Source organism: Limulus polyphemus, unplaced genomic scaffold, assembly GCF_000517525.1.
Source record: "Limulus polyphemus unplaced genomic scaffold, Limulus_polyphemus-2.1.2 Scaffold6711, whole genome shotgun sequence".
NCBI classification, from domain to species: Eukaryota; Metazoa; Arthropoda; class Merostomata; order Xiphosura; family Limulidae; genus Limulus; species Limulus polyphemus.
The window spans coordinates 15252-26901 of record NW_013672321.1 but is presented as its reverse complement, the minus strand read 5'-3'; the positions used below and the strand labels follow the sequence as shown (position 1 = coordinate 26901).

At 30.5% G+C, this 11650-nt stretch overlaps 1 protein-coding gene across 1 annotated transcript in view; it reads left to right on the top strand.

Annotated features, from left to right (window-relative positions):
• Positions 1 to 11650, top strand: part of LOC106474004 (nucleoprotein TPR-like) — a gene marked incomplete at its 3' end in the record, with an annotated part of 47924 nt that overhangs the window by 21270 nt on the left and 15004 nt on the right. The window contains exons 13-18 of the mRNA XM_022402384.1: positions 458 to 550; positions 1281 to 1414; positions 2804 to 2856; positions 6257 to 6501; positions 9854 to 10039; positions 10911 to 11018. Of these exons, the coding sequence (XP_022258092.1) occupies positions 458 to 550; positions 1281 to 1414; positions 2804 to 2856; positions 6257 to 6501; positions 9854 to 10039; positions 10911 to 11018 (819 nt within the window). The remainder of the gene's footprint in view (positions 1 to 457; positions 551 to 1280; positions 1415 to 2803; positions 2857 to 6256; positions 6502 to 9853; positions 10040 to 10910; positions 11019 to 11650) is intronic.

The following is an 11650-nucleotide window of genomic DNA, read 5'->3' as shown; positions in this document are numbered from 1 at the left end:
AATGTTTGCCATACTGTAAAAACTTTAAAAAAGTGTTGTATCTAGTGTACAACTTTGCACACTTTAAAAATGCATGTTGCGTCACACTGTACAACTTTGCACACATTAAAAATGCATGTTGCGTCACAGTGTACAACTTTGCACACTTTACAAATGCATGTTGCGTCACACTGTACAACTTTGCACACATTAAAAATTAATTTTACATCACACTGTAAAAACTTTGCAAACATTTGACGCAACATGCATTTTTAAAGTGTGCAAAGTTTTACAGAGTGACACCTATGAAATGAGTTTCAAAACTATTTTTTAAAAGTTCCTATTGTTAAAAACATTCTGTGATATATGATATTAATTACCTAGATTGATATTAAATTACATGTTACAATTTTTTAATGATTTTGTGTATTTTACATCAACAGTGTTTTACTAGTTATCTCTTTAAATATGATCATAGCACAAAAAGAAAGCTTAAACAAAGAGAAGGAGAAGCTGACTCAAGATGTAGAGGAGTCTAAAAAACAGATCATATCTCTAGAACAGCTAAAAGGTAAGTCTGTCTTGTAGTCACAGGATATTGCTAGGGACATAAAGGTAACAATTTATTGTTCTAAGCTTTGTTACCAATGCTTCAATTTAGATGTTAACTAGAGGGTGCATGAGGCTAAGATCTAGTAAATTCAACTAAGATCTAGATGGGTAATTTAGTTATAAATGACTTAGCAGTTAGGTAATGTCAAAGAGTGCCAATCAAAGGAAAATATTTAATGAGAAGTTATTTAGCTCACTGTTAGTAGCAAGATTTGTCATGTCTATTCAGCTGTTCTTTACTTGGTGAGTTACATATTCGTTTATCGATAAAACCTAAGTACTTAAAAGTAGCTAAGTTAAGCCTACATCTCTGAGTTGGTATTGAAACTTTGTATTTGAAGTTAGCCCTACATTTGGTTGTGGAGTTTATCTTAAAAAGTTTATTTATGAAATTAATCCTACAACTTAGAAGTGAATGTAGCTATAACAAAGGTTATTGAAGAAATAATTTAGATGTTTTATTATAGAAATATATCACTCTTTTAAGTAAATATTTTCAGCAGATGTTATTAATTTTTAATTAATATTTTTTGAAATAATTTGTTTTTAGTAAGTAGTGATACACTATTGTTTTCATCAGTTAGTGTTTTGAAATTACACTTCTAAATTCAATGTTCTCAAATGGTAGTATGAATTTTTATAAAGTAGTTCTCGTCATCGATTTATTTGTCTGTTTTTAAAATTGGTAGAAGAAGATTCTCTCCGAGTGAATTCACTGAAGTCTCAGTATGAGGCACAGATGGCCAAAGTTCAAAGAGAGCTGAAGGACTCGCAGGATAATATTACCAAACTTACTCTACAGATTGAGGAACTCACCCAAAAGGTAGTGTTATAATTAATGTGCTTTTTGTTAAGAGATTTTCTACTTACAAGTACTAATTCTGCTAGAGTCATGTTTATTATTATTATCACCTTTTTTATTTAAATGCTTATATCTCTCAATTACACGTTTATGGTGATGGTAGCTGACTAATGATAAAAAATACAAATATGTATGTATGAATAAAATTATGACAGTTGTGTAATGATTCTGATATATAATAATTATGTTTTGTTGTAAACACATTTGTTGAGAATTTAATGCTATTGATCATGAAGAAAGATGATGTGTGAAGATTTATCATTAAAATTAAACTTCTGAGATGTAATGCTTTTAATCATGAGATAAATGTAAGAAAAACTAGAACTCAGCTTCGGAACGTTAACACAACTTGATACTGTCAGTCTTCTTGACTTTCATATGAACTTTAACACAACTTGATACTGTCAGTCTTCTTGACTTTCATATGTACTTTAACACAACTTGATACTGTCAGTCTTCTTGACTTTCATATGAACTTTAACACAACTTGATACTGTCAGTCTTCTTGACTTTCATATTAACCTTAACACAACTTGATACTGTCAGTCTTCTTGACTTTCATATTAACCTTAACACAACTTGATACTGTCAATCTTCTTGACTTTCATATTAACCTTAACACAACTTGATACTGTCAGTCTTCTTGACTTTCATATGTACTTTAACACAACTTGATACTGTCAGTCTTCTTGACTTTCATATGTACTTTAACACAACTTGATACTGTCAGTCTTCTTGACTTTCATATGAACTTTAAAAGAAGACTGACAGTATCAAGTTGTGGACTTTCATATGAACTTTAACACAACTTGATACTGTCAGTCTTCTTGACTTTCATAATTTTTTCTCTTGTCATCAAAGTTTTGTCAACAAAGAAAAAATGATGTTGTTCTAAACAACTTTTCATTGATAACATAAATGTTACTTCTTCAGCTATTTGTCAAGAATAGAAAACAAATCAAATACCTTAACTTGCTGATAACATTAATGTTACTTCTTCAGCTATTTGTCAAGAATAGAAAACAAATCAAGTACCTTAACTTGCTGATAACATTAATGTTACTTCTTCAGCTGCTTGTCAAGAACAGAAAACAAATAATTAACCTGCTGATTTTGATTTAATGAATTTTTATGAATTGTTGGAGTTTTCATGAATTAAAATTGAAGGACGTTTGTTAATGAAATTAACAGTTCCTTAGTTTATTCAACTTGAGTAAGAATATTTTTTGATTCACTGCAAACATTTATGTGTTTAAAGAAATACACGAAATTAGTGTAAGAAAGATTATTGGAATATCTGTTTTATTGCTGTTAGACTGAAAAAACATCATTTAATAAATGTTTCAACAGCTAAAACAACAACAAAAACAAGCCACTAGACCCACCACTGTGGAGAGAGGAAGGTGAGTGCTTGGTTTCACTGCATTGTTTTAATATGGAATTGTGATATTGTAGCAGTTATAGTTTAATTGTATAAATATTTAGATGATTATTATAACAGTATTAACGCTTTCTCTGTGGCTGGTTACAAGTGTCATTTTCACGACCCTTTTACAGAATTACATTCAAACTTTTATTAACTTTATTATCAATGTTTATAAATCATATTTTTATAGTATCTTAAGTTTTAGTTTCTTAATTTCCAAAGGAAATATTTAACAAAATTCTCAATCTCTGTTACCATTTAGATCTTATATGGCTTTCAGTGTCCAGACAATTATAAACACAAACTATACACAAGTACAAGAAGTCACATAAAAGTTGAATCTCCTACCTTGATTTGCTGAGATATCAATAAATAAATTTGTCAAACTCACTAATGAAGTTCCCACTATCTTTCAAGACAGTTACATAATCACATGTTATTGGCTAATGAACATGTTTATGACCAATAGAAATGGTAGATTCTCCTCTGTGTTAAAGTTATTACAATTGTTTTATTTTAGCAGGAATATGCAGACAGTTGGCCTTTGATTCTTTGCCTGTGATCTTTGTTTTTACACTTTGAACAGCTAATAGAATTTTTCTAACTACTTGTAACTTAGTTAGCGATCCAGATAAAGGTTTAATGACTGGTTTGGTTTTTATGTACCAAAATGCATATTGGATAGCTAAATGAATTAATTTTGAGACAACCAACCAGTCTTGAATTAAGTGCTAAATTTCTTTTTTTTTATGTACATTTTTATTGATGGTTATATATTTTTTTACCAGCAGTAAATAAAATATAAAAATCATAAATTTGTCAGTGTATCTTAACAAAATTTGTTAAAATAAAATGTATAAAGTTACGATAGCACAATTATATAGTTTCTCACACATGTGACATTTGGCAGCAATACATAACTAACTCTCTGCCACAAACATGTAATAAGTTTCTGCTGTTATTTATTGCTTTTCACATGCATCAGTGCGGAAAGTTTGAAATAAAACTAAAATAAAACAATATAAAAAGTTTGATAATTGTAAATACAAGTAAATTAAGAATCTTGCAAAAATCATGCATTCAAAGAAGAAGAAGAAAAAGCTATTCTTATTTTTATTTGATATTTGTCTATTTTTAATATTACTGCACATTGATTATTTCACTACAGTTACTGTTGGATATCCATTTAGAAAGTTCTAGAGGTAATGTAAATGAAGAATGAACTGTCAGATAAAAATAAGTATAACAAGAAAATCATCTTTCACTCAGACTAGTTTGGAATTTACAGACAGATATTTAGAAGAAATACTTTATTAAGAATTCTAATTTTTGTATGCAACAGATTTATAATGTTTTCTAAATGTAAATTCAAAGGTATAGTATCTGTAGTTGCATGGAAAGATAGTTCCAAGGTCTGTTTTAATTTTAGAAATGTCATTTTGTGACATTTTTAATAAGATTATATTTTATAACTGAATAACTGCATTTATTGTAGAACTTGTTAGTCTCTAAATAATGACATGTATTATCATTAAATATTATCATAATCTATAATTGTGGCTGGTGTGCTGAACTGTAGAACTACGGGTTCATTGTTTGTGTCCCGTTACCTTATAAAAACCCAACAAACTGTTGAACATGGCTGGTGTGCTGAACTGTAGACATACGGGTTCGTTGTTTGTGTCCTGTTACCTTATAAAAACCAAAAAAAGTGCTGAACACTTTTGAACCACAACTACATAATTAGGTTAAAGAAGAAATCCGAATTACCAGCAAGATGAGTAGCCCAAGATTTGGATGTGGGTGTTGTAAACTAGCTGATTTTCTTCTAGTCTATCAGCTCAAAATTAGAGATAGCTAGTGCGTATAGCCCTTGAGTAGCTTTGTGCAAATATTGGAAAGCAAAAAAAAAAAAAATTAACAGTAAAGGTACTTTCGTAAAACAGTGTTTCCACTGGCTGTTGCCATTTATGCATCTTGCAGGAAAAAAAGGGAGGGGGGTACTTTTAGCTCAGATATTTTAAAGATATTCTTTACATTTTCTATTTTGCAAATTGCTAATTTTGAGACAACCGTTTATCTTATTTGAACCACATAAATTGGTAATCAAATAATGAAAACACTTTTTGCTATCACTGATAAGTGTAAGAAAAATTTTTATTGAAACTTATTATGACTGCAATTTACTAGCCAGTTTATTTATATGCATTGTTTGATGTGATAACATAAAAATAATATTCAATAAAAAAGGATTTAAGGCATCATAATATTTTGCCTACCATATTCACTAAGCCTAACTGAGCTTATGTTTTCTTATTGAGGAAAATATCTGTAGCTTTCAAATAGATATAATTTAATGTGCAAGCTCTTTCACGAACAAAAAGAACAGTTACAAATTCCCACCTCTGTGCTGTGTTATTAAGTCGTCAAAATTTCCCATGAAATGGCTGTGGTCAGTGCAACTAGAGCTCCGACTAGCCCTTTGAAACTATAAGCTAGTGCCAGACCACTTTATTTACTGTACTATGATGTGAAAAACCTAGTTCTTTCACTATTCAATCATATTTAATCTATTTTTGTAGCTGTTTCCAAAGTCGTGTTTTGTTAGAAAATGATCAAACCACTTGATAAAAAGGTAGCAATCAAGGCATATAGAAATACTGAGCAGAAAAAGACAAGTGAAATGGATAATGTGAAGGGGTGGTCGTTTTCTATCAAGTTTAAAACTATTGTTTCAAATGGGCAGAAAAATTGTAAAGACATCAACAAGTGCCTTGTTTATGGGTTAGACCTCTCAGAAATGCACAGAAATGAAAATTTGAACATTCCTTAAATTTTCCTTCTTGAGTTATATTAAATAAATGAAACAAAATGACAGAATGTTGATTTTAACATTTCAGATTTACAAATTTTTATATTGGGTTAAAATTATTTTCCCTTGAGTTCTGAAATTAGATATGCAGGTGATCTCTCAACACCTAAGTGGTACTCACCGTTCCAGATAAGACTCATACTGTAAAGTTTGAGTTAATGCAAATATATATCAATTAGATGGAAACTTGTTGAGTTTTTTAATTAATGATGCCCGTTTTTATGTCGACATATAAAACAGAGTTAAAAAATTGAAAATGTTGGGAAAAAAGTTATTTGAAGAAAGTTAAGGGTTAAAAAAACATGGAAAGCCAGAGAATACCCTGATACACAGATTTATAGACTTGAGAAAGATTATTTCTCATTTTCAAGAATTATCATCCATATTTGAGATACAGAAACATGGAAAGCTAAAATGTTTTGTTGCAAGTGACATTTAATCAGATTTTTTATGTAGCAGTAATATGGTATCGTAGTGTTTGAAACATTATATATTCGATTTGTAGCACCATGTCTTCTGAGCCTCTCACTGCCAACATCAAGCCACTTTCACAGCCTGTACAAACAGCAATTCGTCACCACACCACCCTGGCTCACACTGCTTTGCCACCTACTCGCACCACCCCAACAGCAAGCATTCGACCCATGGGTATCAGTGCTAGTGTGTCTGCCACTGTGCAGCATAACACTACACGTATGGCAGCAGTGCTGCCAACATCGGTGACAGTTGGAGCTGGCCCTTCTATGGAAGGTATGTTTTTAAAAGTTTGTTGTACACTTGAGAGCCTTTAATAGATGTTCTTTTACAAGGTCTGTGTGTCATGTTTACTATTAGTTATTTTTTCTTAAATCTGATATATTTATTTATGTATAAGAATTTAGATATCAAGTGATGATTCTCTTTTATGATGAAAATTAGCTTAAAAATAGATGCAAACATGTTAAAAGTTAATTTTTATATAAGTACTGAATGTATCTGTTTTATCTGAAAGGAATAGTATTACATTTGATTTGTAAATAATTACTTCTTATAGCCTTTTCTGGCATCTTTCATATCATCTGTGTGTTCACAGCAACTAACGACCATTGATAGTGATACTGTATTGTGGCTTGTATAGCTTCTGGTCATAGTTCACACCTGGTTAGGTAAGCAAAGACCAGTGGTCAAGACATTTGTATTGTGACTTGTATGGCTTCTGGTCATAGTTCACACCTGGTTAGGTAAGCAAAGACCAGTGGTCAAGACATTTGTATTGTGACTTGTATGGCTTCTGGTCATAGTTCACACCTGGTTAGGTAAGCAAAGACCAGTGGTCAAGACACTTGTATTGTGACTTGTATGGCTTCTGGTCACAGTTCACACCTGGTTTGGTAAGTAAGAGACTAAATTAAGAAAACAACAAATATTTTTCAAGTTTTGTTGTCTGTACATTTCATTTTATACTTTACTTTTTATACTTTTGTTGTTAAGCAACATGATATAAAAGCCATTGTTGGTATGTAGTGTTACCAGAACATACTGACTTTTCTATATATTAGAAGTTGTTATCTAACTGATTTTTACCAATAACCATTCTATGAATATGCCATGAATTCATTTCATGGTTGATCTTAATTTTGATTGGCTTGCAAAGGAACTTATAAATGCTTAACTGCTTCAACTGCACTTTTCTGCTTGTTTGTTGGTTAAGCTTGATTTCATAAAATTTATTTTTTCTGTTAGCTATGAAATGTGAGGTTAAGGGTATACTATGGGTTGGGAGTGGTAGTACTTGCCCCATCATTTTTGATGGGATATACGCTAGTAAATTATAAAATTAGACCCACCTGTCACAAATTGTCAGTAATTCTCTCTGTTTTTTACTATATCATTTATAACCAATAGAAAGGCAAAGTTTTGATCATTTGATTGACATATAATAAGTTGTTTTCAGTACAGATTATTGTCAATATCATCTTTGATTGACATATAATATGTTGTTTTCAGTACAGATTATTGTCAATATTATCTTTGATTGACATATAATATGTTGTTTTCAGTACAGTTTATTGTCAATATCATCTTTGATTGACATATAATATGTTGTTTTCAGTACAGATTATTGTCAATATAATCTTTGATTGACATATAAAATGTTGTTTTCAGTACAAATTATTGTCAATATCGTCTTTGATTGACATATAATATGTTGTTTTCAGTACAGATTATTGTCAATATCATCTTTGATTGACATATAATATGTTGTTTTCAGTACAGATTATTGTCAATATCATCTTTGATTGACATATAATATGTTGTTTTCAGTACAGTTTATTGTCAATATCATCTTCAGTTTGAAAGTTTATCTTCTGGTGTTCAGATTGAACAACTATGGGAATTATTTTAAGCTCCTCTTTTCTAAGTTATAGAAAGAGTTAAATTATAATAGTTATAGGACATTGTTTGATTTGTACATATTATTAATCTGTGTTCTTAGGTGCATTATTGAAGTAATTAAAAATTATTCAGTGTTCTAGTACTGTCAGGATATAAAAGACTTTAGGTTAGATGTTATTAATTGATTTGTTTTAGTGAGTGAATGTTTTATTATTGTTTAGCTTTGTTATAATAAGAGTTAAAAGCAGACGATTGTAGGAAGTTTTGTTAATAATTCATTGCTGTTGAGAATATCGAAGGAAGACAGACAATTAGGTAATAAAGATATAAATAGCATGATATAATAAAAGTAATTTATTCTGTCAAAGCCTGATTCTAAAGTAATTGAATCAGCCTGAGTGCACTTTGACAAAAGGAATGGAGAATCTTCAAAAGAAAGAAGACCAAATGATTACGGTAATTCACGCCACAACTGTAAGTGAATCACACATAGAATACTAGTGGGATAGAAATAGAGAAGATAGTTAGGCTTGTCAACTGAAATTATAAAGTAATATAATAGGCCTAAGTGGATATTTGACAAGAACGAGAAAACTACATATATGGTGTTTATGATATGACTATAATATCTACAGTGTTGAAGAATTTATTGTACATACATTAACTCGTTCTGAACATATATATTATTTTGAAAACAAGTGAAGTTCATCGTAAACAAGTCACAGACACCTACTGTAGAAGAATCCTAAGCCCAACAACAACATAGTATATATTTATATCGTTAGGAAATATTTTTATTTTGACAATTCACGAAGAACAGGTTTTTAAATTTTGACACAGTACCATCATAAAAAAAAAAACCAGGCTTAAATTTCATTGGCATCTGACAGCAAAAAAACATAAGTACTGTATTTGTAACTTAAATGTAAAAATTAGAAATTTTTTAGGTTAGGTAATGTTAATAAATTTATAATAGTAATAAACATTCTTCACTAGTTATGCTTGTGAGCAGCTTTTGCTTTACATCATTCGCTTGTGTGGAGGGATTATTAGTTATACATAGTTCAAAGGGCAATAGAATTAAGTATAAACAGATGTAGACTGTTACAAGCTTTAAGTTATTTAGGATAAGCAATTGTAGTTTTCTGTTAGAATCTGAAGTCATTATAGAAAGAAGAAAAGGGAAATTTTAATTTATTTCATATTTTTTATGTTGGTTACAAGGTTATTCAAATTGACCGAGTCCGTAAAGAGTTAGGGTAGAGAAAATAACATAAAAATATAAAAATTTCTGAAAAACGTTTGATATTTGTTTAGGAGGTTTTAGAGGTAATGCAAATAAAATTTTAAAACTTTCAGATAAAGAAAAGTATTTTTAATCTTAACAAGAAAATCCCTTCATGTTCATATCAGTCAATGCCCTGTTACCTCGTATTCATTGACAAATCTGTATTAAGAATACTTAATTAATAGATCTGATTTTTTAAGTACAAAAGAATTGTAATGTTTACTGAAAGCTTGCCAAATTTCATGGAGATATACAAAACATACTAAAAGAGTATGGAAACTGGAAGCTACTTTGTAGCTACGAGGTCGGTCACATTGACCAATCCTGTATGGAAAGAGTTAACACCTGGTTAGAGGAGTAACGACCAATGATTACAACACTGTGTTGACATTTTTTGGCCAGAGATGTCTAACATTTTCTGAATTTGTATCTTCCAAGAAACGACTACATCTGTGTCTGGGATTACATCACAGCATGCTCCTCCATCTGTTCCATATGCTACGGTGTCACCAACTTACGCAGCCCCTCAAGTCACAGCTACAGCGACTGTTGCTCCAACATCATCAGCGTTCTCTACAGAAACTGCTGTTTCTTCAACAGTAAGTGGAACCACCCAGCCCGTAGGTGAGTAGTTGTATTTGTTGCATTTATAATTGTAATAAATACAGTGTTGTTGTAGATTGTGGCTTAACATCCTGGTACCTAAACATAGATAATAGGTTTCGCTCTTACTCGTTTGTATTAAATAAATCAGGAAGACTGGTTTGCTGGTTTTCCAGTCCTTCTGAATGTTAGTAAAAGTTAATAATAATAAATAAGTGGTGTTCAAAATAAATATCTAACAAGATGTTTTTAATCCTTACCCTAATTCTGATTTATAAATGACGTAGAATAAAAATTTATAATAATTACATTTATCTTTTTTTAATCTGATTTACAACATAATGGTTGTTCACACAGTTGGTGATATAAATGTTGCCTAGGCCACTGCTATGCCTACCATATCCTAGTCAGCCTGATGAGTCCTGGTGTGAGTAAAAGGCCTCATTGGCACTGGATATGGCAGATATAACATGGTTGAGTTATTTCATATTTTTCTTTGTTTCACTCTTAAGTTCTTAGAAATGGTATTACTGAAAATTCTTTCAAACTATATTCAATAACATGGTGTCATGGTAGAGTAAAAACAGCATTTTGAAGTATAGGTTAACAGAGCATTAAATAAGTGTGTTTAATAGTTTACTCATACAACATTACAAATTATCATTAAGTATATGATGTCACAATGCATTCTTCTAAATATTTTGGATTTGATATTTAATGTTATGTTCCTTTATGATAACATCTCTAAATGTCTGTTCTCACAATAACACATAATCTGTTGCTAATTGCTAGAATATTATGAAACTTTGTTATTATAAATATATTTCCATATGCATAAGGTTTTAATGTACAGAAATGGGTAATGTGTAAAATGTTTGTTTTTATCCTCTAGCTCTAGCTGTGAGCATTCCAGAGGAACAGCAGAGTTCAACAACAGAAACTACCACCTCAGTCTTGACCCCTATGATGGCTTTAGTAAGCCCAAGGTTAGAAGGTCCAGGTGAGTTGTAATATTTAATACACAAATAACAAGCCTTATTTTAACCCTGCAATCATATTTACTTCAATTTTGAATGAAACTTATTTATCTCTTTATATTAAAGTAATATAAAATTTAGATATAACAGTATAAAAGCATTTTTGTGAAAATAGGATAGTGCTTTTAGTGTTAGCACTACTATTTTCTACAATTGGGCATAACATATTTTTCAAGTAACTTGTTACCATAATAATATTATTTTTGTCAATAGTAAGGAATTATAACACATTAGATTTTAACAGGAAGGATAGTTTAGTGATTTTCTACCTTCTGTAGCTCAGACTGTGGTAATCCAAACTATCAAATATTTTCAGTGGATGTGCTCTACATTACAAAATACTTAAAATATAAAGTCTCCAATTTTGATTAAAATTTTTCGTTTCTTTTTCTCCGCCCCAAAAGTACGGAAGCTTAATTTGATAGAAGAAGGTTAGAGGCTAAACTTAGACATGAGTTTCAAGGTTTGTTTTTAGGAGGAAATGCTTACACAGGGGTTTGTAGCCAGTGTCTAACTTTAGCCTCTAACCATAAACCTAAAAACAAACCTTGAAACTCGAGGAAATGCTTACATAGGAGTTTGTAGCCAGTTTAAG